We start from the raw sequence: 27,607 nt of genomic DNA, 5'->3' as shown, positions 1-27,607 counted from the left end.
AATCTTGGCAAACCATTCCGCCTCCTGGTAGTTGGAGGCGTGAAGGCTGGGGAGTGCTCTCCCGTTCTTGAATGTCATCGCAATAGGGACGACACGGGCAGAGATGTAGAAGAACTCCCGCTTCCAAGACCGAAGACTGCGCTCGGTAGCACAGATCTTCAAACCCTTGATCCGATTGACCAAGGTGTACCAGCCTTGGATGCACCTCCAGGAGTAGAAGGTCATCAGGCGGTCGACATGGGGCTCCACGCCCAGAATGAGGCACACCCATTCAAAATGGCGGATCTTGGCGATCGCCATTGGGTGTACCTCCGTCAAGTGCACACCGTGTCTCTCCAAAACACGGTATACAAACTTCGTCAACGGGAACCTAAGATTCCCATAGACGAAGAATGCAGCATATACCCCTATCTTGCCTTTGGGGGCATCGTACACCGTTTGATGAGACGCAGGAAACTCAGGCTCGAAAGGCTCGAGCAAGAACTTCCTGACGATATACTGATAGAGGTCGACGGGAAGAGCACACTGGCCAGCAGTACTCTTATCGTCCTTGTCAGAAGTGGACGATGGGTTCTCGACGTACACGTCGGACTCCTCGGCAATAGCCTCAGGATCACGAATGGAAGACATGTTGAGGATGTAACACCCCGACCGATGGCGGATTATACATCGGGGCGCTACAAATTGTTTCATTACTCGTGACACTATTTGGGTGTCAATATTTAATAAATACATTTCATTGCGCATGCGCATAACACACCATAAAGTAACATAAATCACATATCATAACTCATAATATTCAAATACATAAATTTGTCTTGTTATATTTTAAACTAGGTCCAAAGTAAAAGAAAACATCCTACGTGTCCTCGAGTTTCCAAAAGCAGCTACAGCAAACCTGAACATGTGTTAAAATAAAACGTCAACACTTGCGTGTCGGTGAGAAATCAAGTTTAATAGATATAAATAGATAATAACAAAGCACTGCGCGCAACATGTGTATAACTGGTGTTCAACATAGTGTGTAAACAGATTGTGATCAAGCCTAAATAGATCATAGCTCATAGTTCATAGCGTGCTCCAAATAGAGCAAAAACAAATAATCATTCGTGTATCTGCAAACAAACCAAGAAAATCGTAACCATAGGTCTCCCGTGTTCATCTAATGGATCCATGAAAACTTCGGAATAGGCTGATCAAAGCGGTTAATGATCAACACATACAAATATACAACACTAGTAAACGTCCATAACACATGGGTTTTGCGCACGTAATTTCATAAACACGCTTAAGACTCAAGTTGTATGAACACATGAACATCCCAAAACGTTAAAAATAAAAGGGGATTAGGTACGAGATTACTCACTTGTAAAAGGTGTGTTGAAAGATAATGCAAGAACCAACTTTTAAACAAGCGAAAGTTAACCTATAAATAAGAGGTTATTGGTTTAACGATTGGTTTTTATACCTTGAATATATGTAAGTCACTTAAACAAATTAATTAAAAAGAATTATATATTATTTATTTACCGAGATTTCTGGGCAGAAAAGAAGAGAAGACGGAATGCAAAGAGGGAAGTTGGAGGCGTCGCTGAGGATCTTCGGCTGAGAGAAAGGGAGAAAGATTTTGGGGAGTGTTTAAGTGTTTGAGTGTAGTGATTAATTATCCAAGAAATGAGTTTTATATATAGGAAAACCCTAGGGAACACATCCCTTGAATTGGGGAAAAAGATCTTATCAAATCAAAGTAAAAGATATCAAAAGCAAAAGATATGGTGGCAGCTGCAGGGGATGGGGAAGGCTGACAGGTTACTGTTCAAAGCATGGAAAAGAAGATTTTAAAAGATTATGTCAGTTACTTTTTCCAACAACCAAGAGGGTTGGTAAGCAAGCTGCGCCGAAAGTGACTTTTCGGACAGGTGTCAGATCTGGCCTACTGTGCCCATACCTTGGCAGGTATAGCACAGAAGATAAGATATTTCAAAAGCATACAGGCTGGCTTAAACTGGAGAAAAGACTAAGTGACTAGCGCGAGAAGGCTTGAGTGCGCGAGGGCGAAGGCAGACAGAACAATCCTTAGCGCGCCGCGGGAAGAACTACAATCCTTATCGCGTCGCGGGAAGAACTACAGTCCTTAGCGCGCCGCGGGAAGAACTACAATCCTTAGCGAGTCCTTTGCGCGCCGCGGGAACAGTTCGCCTCGCGTATCGCAAGAACAGCTGGTCTTCACGCAGGCTTCCTTGTAAGGAGTCTGGCGTGTGGAGCTGCGCAGACATCCTTAGGCGGAAGAACCAAAGGACAAGCAAAGAGTTAAGAGAAAAAGGGGTTCAAGGTTCAAGGGTTAAGCAGAGGGGCGGGACGGCGACAAGAGAGAAAAAGGGGCGGGATGGCGACAAGAGAGAAAAAAAGGGGCGGGACGGCGGAAAGGAATTATTATTATCATTATTATTATTAGTAATATATATATATATATATATATATATATATATATATATTATAAATTTATAAAGATTATAATCAAATTTTAAATCTTAAAATCGGATCCGAAAACGGGTACCTGGGTCGGGTCGGATTTGGGCAGATGTCACAGTCTCCCCTACTTTAAGAAATTTCGTCCCGAAATTTATCTTGAAGTAGGATGCGCAGAGAAAAGGTGCGGGTATTTGATCTTCATTTGATCTTCCCTTTCCCAAGTGAACTCGGCTCCGCGCTTGGACTCCCAGCAAACTTTGACAATAGGGATGCGACTGCGCTTGGTTTGCTTCACCTCGCGATCCATAATCTCAACAGGCTTCTCAACGAAATGCATAGACTCATCAACTTGAACTTCATCAAGTGGTATGTGGAGGTTCTCGTCAGCTAAACATTTCTTGAGATTGGATACATGGAACGTTGGATGCACATTGCTGAGCGCGGGCGGCAGGTCCAGTTTGTAGGCAACCTTTCCCACTCTCGCAAGAATCTTGAACGGACCAACATAACGAGGTGCAAGCTTACCTTTCTTCCCAAAGCGGACAACACCCTTCCAGGGCGACACTTTGAGGAGAACAAGATCACCAACTAGAAATTCGAGAGGCTTCCGCCTGCGATCTGCGTAACTCTTCTGTCGGCTTCTGGCAGTCAGCAGATGATCACGGATCTTGGCGATTTTATCGGTTGTCTCTTGAACTAGTTCGGGTCCTGTGAGTTGAACTTCACCCACTTCGTTCCAACAAATCGGTGAGCGGCACTTTCGACCGTAAAGTGCTTCAAATGGGGCCATACCGATGCTGGAATGATAGCTGTTATTATAAGAGAACTCGATCAGAGGTAGGTGTGAATCCCAATTACCTCCAAAATCAAGAACACAAGATCGAAGCATATCCTCAAGGGTTTGGATGGTTCGCTCAGACTGTCCGTCAGTCTGAGGATGATATGCAGTACTCAAGTCCAAACGAGTTCCTAACGCAGATTGGAGAGATTTCCAAAAGCGAGATATAAAACGGCCATCGCGATCGGATATGATGTTCAAGGGAGTACCATGACGGCAGACAATTTCCTTGACATAAAGATGCGCAAGTTGTTCAACACGGTAGGTTTCGCGAATGGGCAGAAAGTGGGCAGACTTGGTCAATCGATCCACTATTACCCAAATGCTATCATGTTTGCTTGCGGTCGAGGGTAACTTGGTGATAAAGTCCATTGCTATACTTTCCCATTTCCACGTAAGAATTTCTGGTTGTTCGAGCAACCCAGATGGGCGTTGATGTTCAGCTTTTACCTTAGAACAGGTTAGGCATTTAGCTACGAACACAGCAATATCCTTTTTCATACCGGGCCACCAATAAGTAAGGCGCAAATCTTTGTACATTTTGTCAGCGCCAGGATGAATGGAATACCGAGTTTTGTGCGCTTCACTCAGTATGTCAGCGCGAAGAATCTCATCATTGGGAATCCAGATGCGATTGAGATAACAGAGAATTTCATTCAGGTTAGGGACTAGATGCGCTTCCGCACCACACGCTAACTCGGCGCGTAGGTTGCCTTTGCTGATCGATGCGCGCTGCGAGTCGCGAATGCGCGATTCCAGATTGCTTTGGATCGGCGCGAAGTGAAGCTGCGTGCGCGGCAAAATACAGTTGAGTTGACTGGGTTTGCGGCTGAGCGCATCGGCTACCACATTAGCCTTTCCAGGGTGATATCGGATCTCACAATCGTAATCGCTGATGAGTTCGTTCCATCGGCGTTGTCTCATGTTAAGTTCCTTTTGATCAAAAATGTGCTGAAGGCTTTTATGGTCGGTGTAAATGATGCACTTAGTACCATAGAGGTAGTGTCTCCAGATTTTTAAGGCAAATACAACTGCGCCCAGTTCGAGGTCGTGAGTCGTATAATTCTTTTCATGAATTTTGAGTTGCCTTGACGCGTAAGCGATAACCTTGCCTCGTTGCATAAGTACACAACCGAGACCTTGGTTGGAGGCATCACAATAAACGACAAGGTCGTCAGTACCCTCTGGTAACGTTAGAACAGGAGCTTCGCACAACTTTCGCTTGAGCGTTTGAAAGGCTTCTTCTTGCTTCGAGCCCCAAATATACGGTTTGCCTTTGTGCGTTAATGCTGTTAAAGGCAAGGCGATTTTTAAGAAGTTCGAAATAAATCGCAGGTAGTAACCAGCTAAGCCCAAAAAGGAACGGATTTCGGTAGGAGTGGTCGGTGTAATCCAGTGCTTGATTGCTTCAATTTTGGATGGGTCGACATGAATACCCATCTTGTTTACAACATGACCAAAAAACTGTACTTCGTCAGTCCAAAACTCACACTTGGAGAGTTTGGTATAGAGTTGTTCGGTTCGAAGCTTTTGCAACACCAGCAGAAGATGTTGTTCATGCTCGGCCTTGGTTTTGGAATATACCAGAACGTCATCGATAAACACGAGCACGAATTGGTCCAAGAAAGGCCTACACACCCGGTTCATTAGATCCATGAAGACAGCGGGTGCGTTGGTTAAACCGAAGGGCATGACCAAGAATTCAAAATGACCGTAGCGGGTTCGAAAGGCAGTTTTGGGAATATCTTCTTCGCGGATACGCAACTGGTGATAGCCAGAACGGAAATCGATTTTGGAGAAACAAGAGGCACCTTGGAGTTGGTCAAAGAGGTCGTCAATACGCGGTAAGGGGTACCGGTTCTTAATGGTGAGCTTGTTCAGCTCGCGGTAATCGATACACATGCGAAACGAACCGTCTTTCTTTTTAACGAACAAAACCGGAGCACCCCACGGCGAAGAGCTAGGGCGAATGAATCCTTTATCGGTCAACTCTTGAAGTTGACTTGCTAATTCTTGCATTTCAGCGGGTGCAAGTCGATAAGGAGATTTGGCTACGGGGGATGCACCAGGGACAAGATCAACACGAAACTCGATTTCCCGAGCGGGAGGTAAACCAGAAAGATCTTCGGGAAAGACTTCAGGAAAGTCACGCACGATGGGGATTTCATGAAGTTTCTTCTTTCCTTCATCGGGTTTGACCACATGAGTTAAGAACGCGACACATTTCTTTCGTAAAAGTCTTCGGGCTTCAGTGCATGACATAAGTTTAAGACCGTTAGATGGTTTCTCGCCGTAGATATGAAGATCTTGACCATTTTCCCGAGGAACGCGAATCAATTTCTTGGCGCAGATTACTTCGGCGCGATTTTGCGAGAGCCAGTCCATACCAATAATAACATCAAAACTTCCAAGAGGCATGGGAATGAGGTCGATTAGAAAATCGTGTTCATTAAGGTTAAGCGTGCAATCTTTGATCACGGAGTTTATTATAATTGTTTCACCGTTAGCCATTTCAACTGTAAAGTTTTCGTTTAAGTTTATTCGCGGTCGCGCAAGTTTTTGTTCAAATGCGCGAGAAATAAAACTCCTATCGGCGCCAGTATCAAAAAGTATAGATGCATATTGTCCGTTAAGTAAAAATGTACCATTAACCACGTCATTATTCGCTTGCGCTTGGTGCGCGGTTATATTAAAAGCTCGTCCGCGCGCCACTTGGTTTGAAATTTGGTTAACCGGATTAGCTTGCGTAATTTGTACTTGCAGTCTCGGGCACGCGTTCCGGAAATGACTGGGGTCACCGCAGTTATAGCACGACCTGGGTCGTGGATTATGGTATGCTGATTGTGGGTTTTGCGGGTAGGTTGGTGGTGTTTGCGCGATTGGGTTGGCGGGAAGGACTCTACAGTACTCAGCAGTGTGACCAATACGGCCACATCGGTTGCATTGTCGACACGGGGCTTGAGTTGGGTGATGAAGTTTACAGGTTGGGCAAAAGGGTTGGTTTCCTGTGTAAGGTTTCTTAGTTGACGGGGCAGGGAGCGCGGAATTGGTTAAGGCATAGTTATGGACTACAGGGGGTGTTGGGTAGGTCGACAGTGGGTTAGGAGCGTGTACTGGAGGTTGGTAGGCGGGTTGCTGGACAATAAGCGGGTTGGTAAGCGCGTAGGCTTGATGATTGGGTTTGCGCCTGCGTTTGAGGTTGTTACTGTTTGAGGGTTCTGGATTGGTTTCTGTTGGTTCTGGGACAGTCTTGGTGAGTTTGGTCTTCTCGGCTCCCCGCAGGAACAGGGTTCCTGCCCTGACATGGTTGTCGCTGAGCACAGCGGCCAACTCGATGGCGTCAGAGAGGGTTACTGGGTTCCTGGCCCATACAGAATCTTGAATTTCCATGGGGAGACCCCCAAGAAACTTTTCGATGGCGCGGCGGGAAGGGGTAACTAGGTGCGGGACAAGCAAACTTAGTTCGTGAAAGCGCGTAGCGTACTCGCGCGCTTCGCCACTGTACTGTTTCAAGTTCCAAAATTCCTCCTCAAGGCGCTTTACTTCGTTGGGAGGGCAGAATTCTCGAGTCAAAAGATCCTTGAATTCCTCCCAGAGCATGCTAAAAGCAGCCTCTGCGCCACGCGCGTGATCTACTCCGTTCCACCATGTAAGCGCCCTTGATTCCAGGACACTTGAGGCGTATAGGGTTCGTCGGTCTGGAGGGCAATGGGTATGGAGGAAGGTGTTCTCAATTTTCTCGAGCCATTGGAGCATTACGGTGGCTCCTTCGAGCCTTGTGAATTTCGGAGGGTTACCCGTATTAAAGGACTTAATATTGTATCCGGAGGGGTTGGTATTATTTTGATTTAAGGCTTGGGCTATTGCGGCGGCCATTTCCTGGGAACGACGCTGCATTCGTCTGCGCGAGGCTTCTCTCCTCTGATGACGGCGAGCTGATAGCGGAGGCATTCTATAAAAGTTTTAGTTTTTGTTAATATCTTGGTATGGGAAATCGTTTTAGCGCAAAGTATATCATTGTAAAGCTTGTTTCGCGGAGTTAAATGCTATCAAATTTTGAAGTAAAATATGAATTTAAATGCAAACTTAATACAGGTAATGAATTCGAATTGAAAATCGACAATTCATGCATCACCATGACTTTTCAAAACTTCAATTTAAAATATACGAGTAAATGAGTATTGGAGATTGACAATTCATGTATCACCATGACTTTTCAAATCTTCAATTTAAAAACATAAAGTTAATGGGGATTGAAAATCAACTATTTATGTATCACCATGACTTTTCGGATTTTCAATGTTAAGTCCCAACTACAAACGAATATGTAAGTAAAGAAACGAACTGAATTTTAACAATAAAAATCGAAAGATCGCGGACAAAACATGAAATCATGTGCTGCGTATGCGCAAGCATATTTTATAAATATCGAGTAATTAACAATTAGCGCGCAATCATGAGATTTTTCTCATGCGCGAGAAGGGACTCTTAGGTATTCTAGGTCGTTACGTCTAACCACCTAATCCTAAAGTCACGGAGCTCTGATACCAATCTGTAACACCCCGACCGATGGCGGATTATACATCGGGGCGCTACGAATTGTTTCATTACTCGTGACACTATTTGGGTGTCAATATTTAATAAATACATTTCATTGCGCATGCGCATAACACACCATAAAGTAACATAAATCACATATCATAACTCATAATAATCAAATACATAAATTTGTCTTGTTATATTTTAAACTAGGTCCAAAGTAAAAGAAAACATCCTACGTGTCCTCGAGTTTCCAAAAGCAGCTACAGCAAACCTGAACATGTGTTAAAATAAAACGTCAACACTTGCGTGTCGGTGAGAAATCAAGTTTAATAGATATAAATAGATAATAACAAAGCACTGCGCGCAACATGTGTATAACTGGTGTTCAACATAGTGTGTAAACAGATCGTGATCAAGCCTAAATAGATCATAGCTCATAGTTCATAGCGTGCTCCAAATAGAGCAAAAACAAATAATCATTCGTGTATGTGCAAACAAACCAAGAAAATCGTAACCATAGGTCTCCCGTGTTCATCTAATTGATCCATGAAAACTTCGGAATAGGCCGATCAAAGCGGTTAATGATCAACACATACAAATATACAACACTAGTAAACGTCCATAACACATGGGTTTTGCGCACGTAATTTCATAAACACGCTTAAGACTCAAGTTGTATGAACACATGAACATCCCAAAACGTTAAAAATAAAAGGGGATTAGGTACGAGATTACTCACTTGTAAAAGGTGTGTTGAAAGATAATGCAAGAACCAACTTTTAAACAAGCAAAAGTTAACCTATAAATAAGAGGTTATTGGTTTAACGATTGGTTTTTATACCTTGAATATATGTAAGTCACTTAAACAAATTAATTAAAAAGAATTATATATTATTTATTTACCGAGATTTCTGGGCAGAAAAGAAGAGAAGACGGAATGCAAAGAGGGAAGTTGGAGGCGTCGCTGAGGATCTTCGGCTGAGAGAAAGGGAGAAAGATTTTGGGGAGTGTTTAAGTGTTTGAGTGTAGTGATTAATTATCCAAGAAATGAGTTTTATATATAGGAAAACCCTAGGGAACACATCCCTTGAATTGGGGAAAAAGATCTTATCAAATCAAAGTAAAAGATATCAAAAGCAAAAGATATGGTGGCAGCTGCAGGGGATGGGGAAGGCTGACAGGTTACTGTTCAAAGCATGGAAAAGAAGATTTTAAAAGATTATGTCAGTTACTTTTTCCAACAACCAAGAGGGTTGGTAAGCAAGCTGCGCCGAAAGTGACTTTTCGGACAGGTGTCAGATCTGGCCTACTGTGCCCATACCTTGGCAGGTATAGCACAGAAGATAAGATATTTCAAAAGCATACAGGCTGGCTTAAACTGGAGAAAAGACTAAGTGACTAGCGCGAGAAGGCTTGAGTGCGCGAGGGCGAAGGCAGACAGAACAATCCTTAGCGCGCCGCGGGAAGAACTACAATCCTTAGCGCGCCGCGGGAAGAACTACAATCCTTAGCGCGTCGCGGGAAGAACTACAGTCCTTAGCGCGCCGCGGGAAAAACTACAATCCTTAGCGAGTCCTTTGCGCGCCGCGGGAACAGTTCGCCTCGCGTATCGCAAGAACAGCTGGTCTTCACGCAGGCTTCCTTGTAAGGAGTCTGGCGCGTGGAGCTGCGCAGACATCCTTAGGCGGGAAGAACCAAAGGACAAGCAAAGAGTTAAGAGGAAAAGGGGTTCAAGGTTCAAGGGTTAAGCAGAGGGGCGGGACGGCGACAAGAGAGAAAAAGGGGCGGGATGGCGACAAGAGAGAAAAAAAGGGGCGGGACGGCGGAAAGGAATTATTATTATTATCATTATTATTATTAGTAATATATATATATATATATATATATTATAAATTTATAAAAATTATAATCAAATTTTAAATCTTAAAATCGGATCCGAAAACGGGTACCTGGGTCGGGTCGGATTTGGGCAGATGTCACAGAGGATGGAAAGAACGATTTCAGGAGAATGCTCGACAGAAAAGTTAGAGTATTCGCCGGAAATCGTTTAGAAGAAGAAGAGAGAAGTGAAACTGTGAGTTGAGATGCATCCTCTCCTCCCTTTATATACTCATCGCAATGAATGCGATGAATTTAATGCGGAAGAGAGAGGAAAACGCAAGTGCAATGAAACTATGACACGTGGAAAAAGCAAACTGGCAACAGCTGTTGACAGGACGTGCGCCGTAAACTTCGCACCCACGCGCACGAAAACTCGCGCCCACGCGCCTGAAAAAGCGTCTGGAATGACCATATACTGTCACGTCGCCATAACTTCCTGCACGTCCTGAAACTGTCAGAAGAAACCGTCGGACGACACTAACGTCCCTTCAACAGTTTGGACTGTTTTTATCCTTTCACCAACTCTTCGAATTTCAAAAAGATTCAAAAGTAAGAGGGACTACACCCCCTTACCTTGGCAACCAAGTAGCCGTAAGACAGGTGCGGGTACAGTGTTAAGGCAAAACCCTTCACATACTTAGCACCTGCAGGGAACTGAAACCAAGAATACCTGGGCAACCAAGTAACTATAAGACAGGTGCGGGTACAGTGTCAAGGCAAAACCCTTCACATACTTAGCACCCGCAGGGAATGGACGCCAAGAATACCTTGGAAGTAAAGTAACTATAAGACGAGCGCGGGTACAGTGTCAAGGCGAAACCCTTCACATACTTAGCACTCGCAGGGAATTGAAACCAAGAAGGATCTTCTGGGCCATGCTTGCGGAAAGGGAAATAACATCCCCGCATAGCGGGAACGTTGAGAACTAGATTGTTTGAAGCTCCAAGAGGGAATTTGGTTGTTTAACATAATTGATCACTATGTTTAGAACTACCAAAACCTCGTGGAGAATCTACACAAGCGAAACTCAACGCTCCTGACTTGCGAGGAGGTTACACACCTACCCGCATCATACCCAAAGATCAAGCAGAAAAGTCGGGAATTTCTGCACGTGATATTAGCGAAACCGCGGGAAGAATCCCCACGGACAACCTTAAAACTAAAAACCCTTTTCAAAACCCCTTGCTTAAGTCCAAAAGTTCACCTCACTTATTAACAATTCATGAGAAGAACATTGGACTGGGGGGACTTGAAGAGGTAGGTCCCAGCAGAGCCCAGTTGAACCCGCAAGACTCACCTCAAACAGGGACGTCTGCGCAGTTGGACCCGCAAGACTCACCTCAAAGAGGGACGTCTGCGCGTTTGGACCCGCAAGACTCACCTTAAAGAGGGACGTCTGCGCAAAGACCAACTGGATCTGCAGGACCCACCACGCTCAGAGAGATGACGTCCTTACGCGCAGTACGCAAGCTGTTCCCGCAGGAAAAGCCTCCCAATGGTCGACGTACTCCGCCTGTTCCCGCAGCTGCGGATACTAGCCATCAGGGAAGGCTACCCGCGCAGCAAGGCTACACGCACAAGGCACTAACTCTTAAATAATTCAGTAATGTCACCTGAAGAAGGAATGAGAAAGCCGGGAATACTCCCGCCCAAAGCCGGGAATTCTCCCGCCCAAATGAGCCAGTCCGTACGCTACTGGAGGATCTTTTGTACTGTACCTGCCAAGGTATGGACAAAAGATCTGACAAAAGCTGCGACAGCTCACTGTGATAAAGGAATAGTACACAGCCGGCCTGGTCACTATCAGCCGCTGCCTACTCACCAACCCCTGTCACTATCAGCCGCTGCCTACTCACCAACCCCTGTCGTAGCACGTGCATAGCCTGCAGTTGGTGGGAAAGGAATAGTACACAGCCGGCCTGGTCACTATCAGCCGCTGCCTACCCACCAACCACCAGCATGACACGTGCGTAGCACACAGTTGGTAGAACAGGAATACTATTCAGCCGGCTGTACCTGCTTGGAAACCTACCTTCGGCTATAAATACTCCAACACCTTGGAACCGTATCATTATCTTATCACATCTTATATCTTCATATATTATCTGATATCTGCTCTAGCTATTTCTCTTAATATACACTTATATTCAAGAGCAATCTAGTCTGATTCTCACGCCGGAGGGTGGTCACAATGAGGTACCCCCCCCCTTCTCAGTGACGAGCTCACGGTGTCTGTTTTGCAGGTCATCAGAAGAACAACCATCTTTGCCGGACCTAACCCTCGTGGGAAACATCTACTTAACCCCCAGATTATCCGTAATCTGCCCGGGGTCACTTAGTGCTTCTTCATGTTTGAATCCTTTTTCTCAAATAACAGTTAATAGATTAGTTTTTATGTTTCATAGGTAATGAAATGAGCATCGATTGGATTACAAATATTTCTCCCACTCGTGGTTGGCTGAGTAACGGTTAAAAATTTTTTTTCTTCTATATGGGATTTAATCTAAATGGGTTCATATCAAACCATGTACACGTTTAATTTAATGGGTCATATTAGTGTCAATCTTACATATCAACGCATGAACTTATTTGATCCATTTATTTTAAATGTGCTTATTAGTAACTTTAATTATTGGTATTCTTATGCTAAATTTACAAGGTTAAAACTAGATTAATGACACATTTTTAAACATATTTGATTTGAAAAACAAAAATAAGATGATCTTTTGAATTTTAAAATGTTAATAGGTTAAAAGGTTTAAATATATATTTTAGTTAAACAGGTAATGTTCATGTCAACCTATGAATGCACGTGTCGTGTTTGGGTTCATGTGAATGCCATGATTTTCAGGTTAGTGTAAAACTTTTGGGCCTGCGTTACATTCGACCCACTAACCAACAAACATGACTTGTTTAACAACCTTATATCATTATGTGCTACAGAATGCTTGTTCAAGGGGGATATAAACAATTTCTTTTTTGCATCTGAAACCTCGTTGTGAATTAAGAATTTGTCAATCCAAAATCTTAATCATTCATCGTCTTCACTCCTTAGTAGACCATGTGTAGTGGAAGGACTTTAGCTACCGTCACTTAACTGCCATGTAGGCAAAGGGACATACAATAACTTTTCCATTAAAGATGCATCATGGTTTAACTAACAATACAATTATTATTTATTGTTTTTTTAATACAAAAAATTAAATTGGTGAATATGATTGGTTGGAAGGGCATATGGCCCCACCTCCCATTGCTTTCACGCCCGTCATTGTGCAGGTATCGTCGTATCGGTACCCTTCATGCTCTCTTTGTTAAGGGGGTAATGTTGTTTAACATTTTAATTGCTGTTGTGGAGTGGGGTTTAATGCCCTCTATACTAGTCTTAATTACTTCGGTTTTGTATCTAGAGCCTAGACTCCTAGAAGATGAACATTAAAAATGAGATTTTGTATGCATTGTCGATCAATAGATTGGATTAAGTTTTACCTTTTACTAGCATATCTATGATATTGTAATACTATTTTGTTTCCTTCTGCTAATAAATATATAATATTAAGCTAAAAAATGCTTCTTAACTATCCAAAATGTTCTCATTTAAAATTTGCACTCAAATTTATTCAAAATTCTGAGGAACTTATGTCAAAATAGCAATTTGTAACACTGATTACGTAGTTTGTTGTCTATGAGTTATGACGATTTTATGTCCCTTATTTTTCACGACAATACCAAAAGGTTTGTTTACAAAGGAAGAAACCCGATTGCTGATATGGACATTTGAATAAAAGCTTAGTACAATATTATCATTTAAAGTATCGGGACAAGACGAGGTACAATTGAATTCGTGAACTTCATTTCAGTCATGCCCTTACTATGATTGATTCCATTTTCTAGCCATGTAACATCAAGGCTCAAGGGATTATTTTTCTGGCTAAAACAACTTAGAGCTATCTCATTTTAGCTTAAAATATAAATAATATCTAAGAATATAGCATATAATACTTTATCCGTACAATTGTCTATGCGGTTTTTATTTTTTTATTTTTAACGGCATTTTCTTCTATACTTTATTCTTTTAATATGATTAGTTTTGAGACATCCTAACTTTCTAAATCATCAATTATCATCATTTTTTCCTTTTTCAAAATTAATATTCTCATTAATATTTGCATGTTCAATTCCTTAATTTAAAGAAAACTCGTATTGGGATGGATTTAGGAGGTTTGAGGGGATACTACGGATTAGCCCCGATCAACTTTATTAGCGAAGTAGAGATATTTAAGGTTTTAGAGCATTCATAATGGGCTTCAAAACCCAATATTTGATTGATGTGGCAAGAGGCAAACCAAGGAAGTTTGGAGTATGGACTCAAAACCCATTGTGATTTGTGGAGCAAGTTTCAATGGTTGAAGTTTGTGTACGTATCCAACCCTACAAAGGACAAGTTTTGTGCCCCCTACTATCACATCACGCTTATATACATATTTATATACATATATATATATATAATACTATATATTATTTTAATGGGAGTTTGTGTAGGCTTGTTGTAACAGAAAGTAAAGTTTTTAAGAAAAATTTAAAATATGATGTGACAGTATGTGAAGGTTTGTTGTTGTAGATGCTCTTAGGATTATTAGGAGCCGGTATGTGTACTATGTTTAGGAGTTTAATATCTGGAAGTGTTAGAGTAACTGTTAAGCATCACTATAATTGCTTAAACTTTACTTGTGCAGGGCCGAAACCTACCTTCCACATTTTTTTACCAGTAATTCCAAAAAAATATTTTTTTGGAATACTCCTGAACTTATCTTCTAGATCCGCCACTCGATTCAGTGATACTATTTCGTTCAATATTTTGTAGTAGTTACACGTTTTAGCTATAACCCCTTTTGTCAATTGTGATTGTGATTCAATTGAAACTTCAAGTCTTACCTTTTTTAACCTTTGTTAACGTTCAGATTTAAGACATACGTATAATTTTAAGTAAATATGGTAAACAGGAAGAGACTCATAGTTATGAAGTTAAGAAAATAAGCATCGTAGTCAATTTGATCAATTATACATGGTATGATATATCCATACCCCATTACGATTGTATGCCTTAGAAACAACCTCTTACAAAAATGCATGGCAAGAATACGAACATCAGGCTCAACTGTGTTCAGTGACGGATTTAGAATTTTTTTTTATCTGGTTCGCTATTTTAAGATGCTCTAAATATATAAGAACGCGTATAAAAAAATTGGGTCGGGTTGACAATTCGGATTGGTTTAACGGTTCGGGTCAAGTAAATGCTCCACTACGGTTCGAAAAACACCTGGTTCGCTAAAAAAGTCGCTATTAAATGCTCCACTACGGTTCGAAAAACACCTGGTTCGCTTGACCCGGTACTCAATTAAATAAATCCGTCCCTGACTGTGTTGACACCCCCACCATGCCTTGCGCACTAGGTTTGTCCTTTCAGATTTCTAGTCCAGAATTTAAATAATTTGTATTATGAAAAACATGCATAAGAAAATATTTAAAGAATGCCAACCATAAGGAAAGTCTCGTCTTTGAAGCAGTATATAAACCCATGCCTTACTCTACTTCCTTCACACTACCAACATCACCAAAAACACACAAACAAACCCAAGCTTATGGCTCATACTATTTCCATCCTCTATCAACATCTCCTCCTCTTTCTTTTCATCTTCCACCAAGCCCCACCATGCTCCACCGCGGGCGAAACATGGTCCCTTCTCGTCCAAAACGCGGGCGTCTCTGCCATGCACATGCAACTACTTCCAAACGACCGTGTTGTAATGTTTGATCGAACTAATTTCGGCACCTCCAACATCTCATTACCGAAAGGCAAATGCCTCCCAAATCCACACGATTGCTCCGCTCATTCTATGGAGTTTGATGTTGTAACAAAAACCATACGACCATTATTCGTACAAACCGATACTTGGTGCTCCTCTGGAAGTTTAACACCCGATGGAAACCTGGTACAAACGGGCGGATCCGGCAATGGTTTTAGAACTGTACGAGTTTATAAATCATGCGGTACGTGTGACTGGCAAGAGATACCAAATGGGTTGGCTGAGGGAAGATGGTATGCTACTAATCATATGTTACCTGATGGTAGGCAAATTGTCATCGGTGGTCGTCAGATGTTTAATTATGAGTTCTTTCCGAAGACGTCGGAGGCTGAGAATGCTATTGATCTGCCGTTTTTGGCTCAAACTATTGACGTGAACGAAAATAATTTGTACCCCTTTGTTTTCCAATATTTGGATGGTAGTTTGTTCATATTCGCGAATAATCGTGGTATTTTATTCGATTATTCCAAGAATAAAGTCGTCAAGACGTACCCAACAATGCCGGATGGTCAACCGAGGAGCTACCCGAGCACTGGCTCGGCGGTGCTACTACCTTTACATATAAAAAATGGGCTTGTGTTGAGTTTTGAGGTTTTGATATGCGGGGGTGCATACAAAACTTCGTTTAATAATGCATTGAATGGGAAATTTGATGATGCATTGGACACTTGTGGGCGGATTCAGTTAACAGATCCGGACCCACAATGGGTTATGGAGACCATGCCTGTGGCTCGAGTCATGGGTGACATGGTGTTGTTACCTGACGGTCAAGTTTTGATAATCAATGGTGCAACAAAAGGAGTTGCAGGGTGGGACCTGAGGAGGAACCCAGCTCTCCACCCTGTAACTTACCGGCCCGATCATAAGATCGGGACAAGGTTCAAGGTGCAAAATCCGAGCACAATACCTCGAATGTACCATTCGACTGCGGGTTTATTAAGAGATGGTCGCATTCTTGTTGCTGGAAGTAACCCACATGAAAAGTACGAATTCAAGACAGCACTTTACCCGACGGAGTTGAGAATCGAGTCTTTTCCACCGAGTTATTTAGATCCAACATATTCAGATATACGGCCCGAAATAATCTTGTCCCAGAATCACCTTGTGATGGCATATGGGAAACATGTGGATATTGCATTCACCGTAACAGGCCCTATGGATCTGGAAATGGTCTCGGTGACCATGGTGGCACCGCCGTTTATCACACACTCTTTTTCTATGAATCAAAGGTTGTTGGCTCTTGATAATGGTGAGCCCATCAAAGGCGTGGGAAAGAATAGCTATATAGTCGGTGTGACTGCGCCTCCCTCGCACAACATTGCTCCAGCTGGATACTATATGGTGTTTGTGGTACATAAAGGTATTCCTAGTCCAGGGATTTGGGCAAAGATCGAATGATAAGTGACAAGAGCCAGGACACTTTTGTTTTGGTTTGTTGCTCTCATATATAGTTTGTCTGGCTTTCAAAGGACCACTCACTAATAGAGTGCAAAAGACGTTTGATCTTTAAGTGTTCGTTTATATATATATATATTAATGGAAAAAGCATAAGTTGAAGTTATGTGAGTTATACATATATAATAATTGAATTGAAGACTATAGTACTCTTTACCTAATATTCTATAAAATGACAAGGTGTAAAATAATGAGATTTCAACCTAAGCATAAAATCAGTCAAGGGTGCCATAATTTGAAATGTGTGGAATTTATCTTCATTCGAGTGTTTAATATCCTATACACATCTCATTGCACTTGTAATTGCATTAGTAAAATCGCACTTCTAATCTACATTAATAGAGGCATTAAGAAATTTTAATTTTTAATTGTGAATGACAGAAGATCTCTAAGATTAAACATGATTGTTTAAGAGATGTTTCAAGATTATTTACATTTTCAGGAAAGCCATGTACTCTAATAAAAAGCCATATATTAATTGTTGGTAAGATTTGGCGATGTGTTTTGGTTTAACTAGTCCTGCTCACGCCACTCTTATGTGAGCAATGAAACTTTAAGTAGCCCACTCATTAAGTTGGATCTAAACTTGCAATGCAATTTTTCTTAAAATATTAAATAAATTATTTAAAGAACGAGGCTTTTATGAGTCAAGTTCGAGCTCAGTGTATAAGCTCGTTAAGATAAACAAAACGGTTTCTTGGAGTAACGATAAGGATGCTGCATATGACATACAGGTTAAACATTTTGATGTGTTTACCTCTTTGAGATCCTAATCCGTGTGAAGTTATGAAAGCCAATCATATTTGCCCACGTATAAGAAACCCACCAATGAGAGCAAAGTAGCAAGATGATTGACCATTTCAAAATATAAAGACCGTTAAAAACTTGAGGCCCACGTTTCCCCTTTTATATAACCCACCCCCAATTCGAAACCCTAGTTTCTTCACAACCATCCATTGTTAGCTACAACTCTGTTCGATCAATGGCTCGTACAAAGCAGACTGCTCGTAAATCCACCGGCGGAAAAGCTCCCCGTAAACAACTCGCTACTAAGGTATGCGATTGTGGTTCAGCAGATTCAAATCTGTAGACATACCATACACATAATATAATAATAATAACAATTTGTAATTTTGTCAGGCTGCCAGGAAATCAGCTCCGACAACCGGAGGAGTGAAGAAGCCCCATCGTTACCGTCCTGGTACCGTTGCTCTCCGGTATGCCTTCAGACTGTCTTGAAACCCTAGAATAATAAGTGATTTCAGTTTGTCTTTTTTTAATTTACAATTCGATCTCATCCTGTATAATATATCAGTATTTGATCTTTCCGTATGGTTATTTGTAAGAACATGAGATAGATAATTATTGATTTCAACTTTAATTTCCATACAGTGAGATCCTCTAAACTGTCTTTAAACTCCTGATTTTGAGCTTTCTATATGATTTTTTGTTTTGGTATTATTAATCCCAACTATCACCGACTGTGGTCCCAACTAACGAATTGGTTGCGGACAGTCCCAACTATAATTTGTTCCCAATGTTGGATGCTAACAAAATCCTCCTAACGGCATTAGTTGCAGGTCGCCGGAAAACTAACAATTTTTTTTCTAGAAAACTCAACATTTTTGTTCCAAACATCTTTGTAACTTTGTATCGGGCCTTTAGGAACATTTTTCTAGTAAAAGCCCCAATTATTAAGGTCGCCAGAACCCTAGAACCATCGTCGGAATCGGTTGATGGTGCTCAAGTGGTGGTGGTTGGTTGGTGGTGAGTCAATTGGTGGTGGTGGCGGTGCTCGGGTGGTGTTTTTTGGAAAAAAATGTGATTTTTCCGACAAAAATGTTTTTCCGGCGACCTGTAACTAATGGTTTTAGGATTTCGTTAGTTGCCAACCGTTGGGAACAAATGCGTTAAAAATTGGGACCGTCAGCAGCCAATTTGTTAGTTGGGACCGACAACGACCAAAAGAAGTTAGTTGGGATTAATAAAAATCAATACCTATTATGGTTATTGATAATTCTTTGGTGATTACTAATAATTACTTTAATTTCGATACAGTGAGATCCGTAAGTACCAAAAAAGCACAGAGCTTCTCATCCGCAAGTTGCCTTTCCAGAGGCTTGTTCGTGAAATCGCTCAGGATTTCAAGGTTTGTGCTTCTCGTTCATTCTGTGTTTTAAAACATACCTGTATAATCCCCATTCTAAACTCGTTTCATGTATTTACAGACTGACCTGAGGTTTCAGAGCCATGCTGTGTTGGCCCTTCAAGAGGCTGCTGAAGCTTACCTTGTGGGTCTGTTTGAAGACACTAACTTGTGTGCCATCCATGCCAAGAGGGTCACCATCATGCCCAAAGACATCCAGTTGGCCAGGCGTATTCGTGGCGAGCGTGCTTAGATCCCTTTCCGACTAAAGTTCTAGTTTGATTTGTTTTTTTTTTGTTGCAGTTGCAGTGGTATGTATTCTTTACATGCTGAACTTGTTTTCTAGATTATGTGATGTGATGTTTATGGTATCAAACTTGATAGATGATTATCTGTTATAACATCCTAAGACTTTATATAGTTTGAAATTCGTAATGAAATTGGTGATTAATTAATGATATGATTGATTCAGTAATGCTCAAGGTGAGCTTTTTTAAGCATCTGCTCTAGTACACTTAACTGCAAACTTGCAGATGGTAAAATTGGTGGGAGGAGTAAAAATCTTTATCCTAAGGATTAATGTATATTTCATACACACAAAGATCTAGAAAGAAAACACTTTATTCATCTGTATTGTATTGTTTACAGAAACAACACTACTTATGCATATATGATAATGATAGCACACACACATGGGAATCATACATACTCAATACACATCATGAAACATTTCTAACCAGAGATTTCAATAGACTTAACATCAGGCTTCTTCACTTCCGCCTTGGGCACAGTAATCGTGAGCACACCGTTTTCCATTGCAGCCTTCACCTCCTCCAGTTTGGCATTCTCCGGCAGCCTGAACCTTCTTGTGAAGCTCCCGCTGCTGCGTTCCACACGGTGCCATGTATCGTTCTTGTCTTCCTTCTCGATGTTTCTCTGGCCGCTGATTTGCAAGATGTTTCCGTCTTCAACCTCCACTTTCACCTCTTCTTTCTTGATTCCGGGAAGATCAGCCTTGAACACATGTGCTTCTGGTGTTTCTTTCCAATCCACACGGGTGTTCGCCAAAGCCGAGGTTTCGTTGGAGAAAGATGGAACCTGAAGGTCTCTGAAGGGATCCCAGGCGTCGAGTGAAAAGGGGTCGAAGACGCTGCTTCGCCTGCCACCGAAGAGGCTTGGAATGATGGACATATTCAAATTCAAATGTGTGTGAAGGACTTGATTAGATTAGCTAGCTTGATTGACTCGATGAGTTGTGCTGCTGTTCTGTTTTGTTTTTGGTATGAGCAGGTTTAGGATTTATATATTTGGTTGGAGCATCTTCAAGAACCTTCAGGATGGCTCTTAAAGATTAATCATATTCCATAGACTCATACAAACGACAGAAGCTTCTCGAGCATGCGGGAAATTGTTTTCTTTTTGTTGATATTTGATATACGGTATACCATACCCGGGTTTATACTCAAACCTTCTCGGTTGTTCATTTGCTAATCAAAAAGAATAATTTACGTTTTATATTTTTATTTTTATAATTACATTTTTGGGTTATTTTGAGAAAAAGTTTTTTTTTTTTTAATTTGTAATATTTTAAAAACATTTTATATTGTTATTTTTTTTTAATTCACAAAGTACTCGATCTAATTATTTGATTATTACAACTTGAATGATTAGGATTTAAATCAACTTTCAAAAGTGTTCAGATTACATTGAAACAGAAGGCAAGCGGGTAACAAGCTGCGCCGCTACCCATTTTTGAATCGCAAAACTCAATCTTTTAAAAACTATATTTGCTGATTTTGGAATCATAACATTACTATGCATGACCCGCTGAACACGGGTAAGTAGCTCCACAACAAATTAATATTTTCTTAAACACTGTACAAAAATTATTTTCTTACACTCCTTTTTTTTTCTTTTTTTAAAACAATCTTTTCACAATCAACCTTTAAGAATTATTTTTTTAAAGATTTTATACTAGCGAGTAGCGAATTATTGAGGTTTAATTGAGTGGCAAAAATCTAATATTGGATGCCCATTGTTGTAAAATGGTGAGGTATGGAACCATGAAGTGGGACATGGTGTTGATGAGGTCAAAACCAATGTGAGTAAACATTGTGTTACCCTGGCGTGGTCGTACGTGGAGCTTTGGTGTGAAACATACCAAACAACTTTTTGATATTTTTAATAGTATTTTTATTGTTCGTTCTCGCTAGCTCATTCGATTTTATTGTTCGTTCTCGCTAGCTCATTCGATTTTATTGCTGTATTCCTCATTGATGTTGTTTGGTATCATACCTCATTGATGTATTCCTAATTGATGTATTCCTAATATTGTTTGGTATCTAACCTCATTGATGTATTCCTAATATTGTTACCGAATGGCTATGGTCTCCATGACGAAACTAAAGGCCGCATACAAAAATAGAAAAATATGAGAAGAAATTAATTTAAAAAAAAAACACTTTTTAAGTGTATGGCCATCATGCAACCAGAATTCAAAAATCACTGTAGATTCATTCTCATCTTAGCTCCATTCAATTCTAAATATCAAAAACTACTGGTGCAGATTCATAACCTGATCTCAAATATGCTACTATCTTTTTCACTTCTTCTATCTCTTCTCTTATCTCTCATTTACCTTGCTCACAAAAAGAAATCAAAACTACCAGGCCCTCCTGGACTACCCTTCATCGGCAACTTGCACCAGATCGATCAGGCAAGCCTCCATACTTCCTTATGGGATCTCACCAAGCCTTACGGTCCGATCGTATCCCTTCGGTTCGGTTTCAACTCGGCTGTTGTTATATCTTCCGCGAGTTTAGCTAAACAAGTCTTGAAAACCCATGACGTTAACTTTTGCGGTAGGCCATTATTTACTAGCCAACGGAAGTTATCTTATAATGGCCTAGACATAACGTTTTCTCCATACAATGAGTACTGGAGAGAGATGAGAAAGATTTTTACCATTCATTTGTTCAGTCCTAAAAGAATACAATCTATTAGGTATGTGGGAACTTATATGCATGTGGTTAATATATATAATTATTTGATATTTTGATTTATAATTTATTTCTTAGTTTGCTTGTTACACTATTAATTGCTATTGAAATCAAATTTGGTGGGAACCCAATGCCGACGGAGTATCTGTCGTCAGTAATCTATCAGTAATTAAGGATTGAATTTTTGATAAGATTACAACACTTTTCAAACCATTGTCCGCGTGGGCAATTACCGGCAATTAGTCGTCGGAAATACTTCGGTCACACTTTGGTAGTATTAGGTTATCAACGATCGTGATTTTCAAGCTTTTAAAGGTTTTTTAAGGTTTGTTGTAGGGATGAGATTTTTTCCCCGAATACTCGTACCCGTATCGTTCATTACCGGTACCCATACCTGTCAATTCAGCACGGGTACGGGTACACAGATTTACTGATTTTAGGTATGGGTACTTTCAAGTACTGGTATAGGTATTACGGGTACCCAGTACCCATTTAGAATATGCCAGGGCTTTTATTGGCCTTCCAACCCACATGACTTGACGTACCTTTGCTTTTTATCATCAGCCGGTTTAAGGTTTCAAGCAGGCTTTTCAAAACTTCATTGTCTTATATCTTCCGGTCTTCCCTAGTTCCAGTAGATTATAAACCAACAGTTCCAATCAAACACTCGTTCCATTCACTTTGGATGTGTTATTACGGTTTTGGTTATGGTATTACGGTTTTGATATTATAGATAATTGATTGTTGGCACGGATACTTTCAGATTCGGGTACGGTACCGATCTCATCCCTAGTTTGTAGTCGTTATTTTATCTCTAGTTTAGATATCTAAATAATCATTAGCTTTTTACCATTATCTTTAGATGATTAACTTATCGTTATTCTTTTCATTGTAATCTCTATAAAGAATCTAGATTTCAGTTAGTATTGATCAGTATCGTTTTGTTTTCCATTTCAATTTTCAAGGTATGTTAGAGAAGATGAGGTCTCAAGTGCCATGAAACTGATACATGACCTGGCTCTTTCGTGTGAAAAGGTAAACTTGAGTGAAATGATGAAGAATGTGACGAGTAACATAATGATGAGAGTAAGTTTTGGCAAGAAGTACCAAGATGGACATGAAAGAAACAAGGTTCTTGGACTACTTAATAAACTTCAGGCGCATTTGGTTGATCTTTATGTCTCGGACATTTGGCCAGGTCTGCCTTTTGTCGGTTTGGTTGACCGGTTGATGGGCAAGACAAACCGGCTCGAGAAATGCTTCCGAGATCTTGATTCCTTTTACCAACAGCTCATTGATGAAAGACTCAATACTCAAAAACAAAAGTCTTTTGAGGAGGACGAGGATGATGCTATTAATATTCTACTACAACTTGTGAAAGACAAACTCTTCAATCTCACTCACGACCACATAAAAGCCATGCTCATGGTAATGAGAATATGCTAGTTTATTCATGCACAAGGTTTTTAGCTCGAAAAAAAATTCTTGTTTTTTTTAAAAAATTTTATCAACAATATAATCTATTCTAATCCACTACTTCAATCTTAGTTATATATTATTTCGAACACCAATTGGGCATTATTTTTCTATAATGAAAATGATCATAACCTTTGGTGGAATTACTTTGTAGTTGAAGTATATACCAATTGATATTTATTATTATTAATTTTACATACATCAGAAGATCATTCTTGATTTCTTTCACTCAATACTTTGTTCCATTGTCTAATTGTTTATATGTTTCACTTCAAAAGGATGTACTTGTAGCGGGGACAGATACTAGTGCAGCAACTGTGGTTTGGGCAATGACATCATTAATAAAGAACCCTAATGTAATGCGGAAAGCGCAACAAGAAGTAAGAAATGTTATCGGGAATAACGGTGAAATAGATGAGGATGGTCTTTCCAAACTCTCCTATCTAAAGGCTGTGATCAAAGAGACCTTGAGACTATACCCTCCAGCTCCTCTTCTCGTGCCACGAGAAACGAGGGAAGACACCATTATACATGGTTACAAAATCAAGCAAAAATCTCTAGTGTACATCAATGCGTGGGCTATTGGGAGGGACCCTAAATCTTGGGACAACCCGGAAGAGTTCAATCCAGAACGATTTTTGGGTGGCTGTGATATTGACTTCAAAGGGAATGATTTTGAGTTGATTCCTTTTGGTGCCGGCAGAAGAATCTGTCCTGGAATGTCAGTCGGAGTTGTCATAGTCGAACTTTTACTTGCTAATCTTCTTTACTGGTTTGATTGGGGATTGCCGGATGGCACGACAAAAGAAGATATAGACTTTGATGCAATGTCTGGGATTACCATGCACAAGAGAAATGAACTTTGCCTTTTAGCTCATGTGTGCTCTTAAAAGATTATTAATTATGGTGCGTATACAATTAACATTAACTTTAAAAGATTATTGATTCGATCCCTCTTTTTTTTTTCTTCTGTAACATAAAAGTTGAACCTAAATTCATACAAAAATATGGTATACGGTATACCATAACCGCAATACGTTTATTTTAAGTAATATACCACCAATCCACCATTACATATGTGTAGAGGTTCACCCTTGTTACATTAAAGCTTTAAAACATTCAACCCAGTTAGAGTAAAGGGCCATTTTCGTCCTTATAGTTTGGCAAATAATACGAATTTAGTCCAAAAAGTTTATTTTTTGCATATGAACCCTCCACGTTTCCCAATTCTTGCCAATTACATCCAAATCACTAACCTCGTTAAATTTAATCGTTAAGTAAGGGGGTAGACATGTCTTTTCACTATTTCTTTATTATACGAGTAAAGTACCAAAATCGTCCCTAAGGTTTGGTCATATTTACGAATTTCGTCCAAAAATATTTTTTTCGCAAGTAGACCCTCGATTTTTCCCAACCGTTGTCAATTTCGTCAAAATTGTTAACTCGGTCTAAATTTAACGTTAACTCAGGGGTGTTACTGTCCTTTTATGTATTTGTTTACATTGTTATTATTATTAAGCTGAGCTAAACGCTTATATGACTAAAAATAAAGAAGATAAACAAACGGATAATATATTTGATTCAAACATAGGAATCGTGAAATGTTATATATGTTAGGGATGAACAAAATCGGTACCGGTAGGGGTGAGCTCGGTACTGTACCGGTACCGAAAATCCCGATCCCAAAAATCGCAAATTTTTTGTACCGGTACAGGTACCGAAATATTCGGTACGGTACCGGTACGTATTTCCTGAACCGGTACCGGTACCAGTATTTAAGGTAAAATTCTTGAAATACGTACCGGTACCGGTACTGTACCGGTCCCGAAAACTCGAAACCTCGGTACCGATTCGGTACCAATCAGTATCGAGGTTTTGAGTTTTTGGGACCGGTACGGTACCGGTATTTCCCGAATTTTACCTCAAATATCGGTACCGGTACGGTACCGAACCGAACATTTCGGTACTTGTACCAAACATTTGCGATTTTCGGGACCGGTACCGGTACGTTACCGAGCTCATCCCTAATATATGTCATCAAACAAACACATAATAACAATAATGTAAACAAACATGTAAAAGGACAGTAACACCCATAAGTTAACGTTGAATTTAGACCGAATTAACAATTTGGATGAAATTGGCAACGGTTGGGAAAAATCGAGGGTCTACTTGTGAAAAAAAATATTTTTGGACGAAATTCGCAAATATGACTAAACCTTAGGGACGATTTTGGCACTTTACTCATATAATAAAGAAATAGTGAAAAGACATGTTTACCCATGACTTAACGATTAAATTTAACGAGGTTAGTGATTTGGATGTAATTGGCAAGAATTGAAAAACGTGGAAGATCCAAATGCAAAAAATAAATTTTTTGGACTAAATTAGCATTATTTGCCAAACTACAATAACAAAAATAGCACTTTACTCAACCAGTTACTAAACCATATTTAATTTATTTGTCAACTAATAAATATTATAAATCTGAAAAAGAAATAATCTCTTAAATGTACACACAAGCTAAAAGGCAAAGTTCATTTTTCTCGTGCATAGTTATTCCAGGCATAACCTCAAAGTCTATATCTTCTTTCCTCATCCCATCCGAAAGCTCCCAATTAAACAAGTTAAGAAGATTAGCAAGTAAAAGCTCCACCATGACAACTCCAATTGACATTCCAGGACATATTCTTCGACCAGCACCGAAAGGAATCAACTCAAAATTGTTCCCTTTGAAATCAATATCACAGCCACCCAAGAACCGTTCAGGCAAGAACTCTTCCGGGTTGTCCCAAGATTTAGGGTCCCTCCCAATAGCCCATGCGTTGACGTAAACTAAGGTATTTTTCTTGATTTGGTAACCATGTATGTTGGTGTCTTCCCTCGTTTCTCGAGGTACGAGGAGAGGAGCTGGAGGGTATAGTCTCAAGGTCTCTTTGATCACAGCCTTCAGATAAAAGAGTTTCGAAAGATCATCCTCATCTATTTCACATACATGTATGTTGGTGTCTTCCCTCATCTCTTTGATCAGCCTAAAGTAATCACATCCATTTTTTCTCTATTTTTGAGGGCATTATGCGTATTAAACTATTATTATTTACAATTTTGTACTCAAACACAATTCCCTTATTTGTGTTGTTGTGATATTACTCGATTAACTATTGTTTGCTATATGAATTATGTGTTTACTGCTTTTATGGTTGGTTGGTATCTCATCCTCATCCTCATAGTTTGATCATATGCCGCCGGAGTAAATCGACACAGTTTGGTTCGAGGGGAAATGACACTTTAATTTTATATTGTTATTGGTTGTGAATTCGTCCGAGTAGGCATGTCTGAAATCTATTGGCATGATCGAAAAGACACATATACTTGTTTATATTAATCGATGCAATTTTACCTACGCAAGGAATTGTTTATTTCTCATTACTATTATTAATATTATACTAAACCGTGGTTACTCGCTCAACACGTCTTGTTGACAAATTATTTTACGCGTAATGCATGTAATTTTAGAAAATAATTTGAAGTGAAGACATGATTTTGGACTTTAGGCTAAAAATTATAAAGTTTAAATATAGTATTTATTTCTTTTTTATTTGAACGGTTTGTGTACGATTGTTGTGAATAAATAAATTTAGATATTGACGCTTTATTATTTTTAGTGACTTTGAGCTATGATACAAATATTGTCGCGCCTCGGCATGTTTCACCGTTAGGTTGGGGTGTGAGACGTGCCGTGTCACGTTCTACTACAGCCACAACGGTAATATTACCGTTAAACAGTGATATTTAGAAAATAAAATAATTATTTAGGGCTGTCAATTCTTGACACGACCTGAAACCCGACACGAAAAACTATAGGTTTGGTTGACATAACCCGCTTTCTTAAGCATGTCAACCCGAACCCGACCAACTAAAATTTAGGTTGACC

General features: G+C 40.2%; 2 protein-coding genes and 3 pseudogenes across 3 annotated transcripts; 3 read left to right on the top strand and 2 right to left on the bottom strand.

Moving 5' to 3' along the window:
- The first annotated feature begins 15,221 nt into the window (after positions 1-15,221).
- On the top strand, positions 15,222-16,995 carry LOC143619638 (aldehyde oxidase GLOX pseudogene; annotated as a pseudogene).
- Positions 16,996-17,970: 975 nt separating this feature from the next.
- On the top strand, positions 17,971-19,482 carry LOC143619637 (histone H3.3). Its single transcript, XM_077091521.1, has 4 exons — positions 17,971-18,106; positions 18,193-18,269; positions 19,111-19,201; positions 19,281-19,482. The coding sequence occupies exons 1-4, from the start codon at positions 18,035-18,037 to the stop codon at positions 19,449-19,451; spliced, it is 411 nt and encodes a 136-aa protein (XP_076947636.1). The 5' UTR covers positions 17,971-18,034; the 3' UTR covers positions 19,452-19,482.
- Positions 19,483-19,914: 432 nt separating this feature from the next.
- On the bottom strand, positions 19,915-20,418 carry LOC143619707 (17.5 kDa class I heat shock protein-like). The gene has a single exon (XM_077091575.1). The coding sequence runs from the start codon at positions 20,387-20,389 to the stop codon at positions 19,931-19,933; it is 459 nt and encodes a 152-aa protein (XP_076947690.1). The 5' UTR covers positions 20,390-20,418; the 3' UTR covers positions 19,915-19,930.
- A 1,253-nt stretch (positions 20,419-21,671) lies between these two features.
- LOC143619542 (6,7,8-trihydroxycoumarin synthase pseudogene) lies at positions 21,672-24,563 on the top strand (annotated as a pseudogene). Its single transcript, XR_013151200.1, has 3 exons — positions 21,672-22,201; positions 23,163-23,625; positions 23,952-24,563. The product of XR_013151200.1 is annotated as a 6,7,8-trihydroxycoumarin synthase pseudogene (transcript).
- Positions 24,564-26,179: 1,616 nt separating this feature from the next.
- LOC143619540 (cytochrome P450 71A1 pseudogene) lies at positions 26,180-26,692 on the bottom strand (annotated as a pseudogene).
- Between the last annotated feature and the right edge of the window lie 915 nt (positions 26,693-27,607).

The sequence above is a fragment of the Bidens hawaiensis genome, unplaced genomic scaffold (genome assembly GCF_021521415.1).
Source record: "Bidens hawaiensis isolate Kalapana, Puna unplaced genomic scaffold, B.hawaiensis_p1.1 tig00002477_1, whole genome shotgun sequence".
Lineage (NCBI taxonomy): Eukaryota > Viridiplantae > Streptophyta > Magnoliopsida > Asterales > Asteraceae > Bidens > Bidens hawaiensis.
Note: the sequence above shows the minus strand (reverse complement) of the source record. Positions and strands in the feature narration are given on the sequence as shown.

Coding starts and splice junctions, on each gene's coding strand:
- LOC143619637 (XM_077091521.1), top strand. CDS start 18,035: ATGGCTCGTACAAAGCAGACTGCTCGTAAATCCACCGGCGGAAAAGCT. Junction 18,270..19,110: donor CCTGGTACCGTTGCTCTCCG/GTATGCCTTCAG, acceptor ATTTCGATACAG/TGAGATCCGTAAGTACCAAA. Junction 19,202..19,280: donor AAATCGCTCAGGATTTCAAG/GTTTGTGCTTCT, acceptor ATGTATTTACAG/ACTGACCTGAGGTTTCAGAG.
- LOC143619707 (XM_077091575.1), bottom strand. CDS start 20,389: ATGTCCATCATTCCAAGCCTCTTCGGTGGCAGGCGAAGCAGCGTCTTC.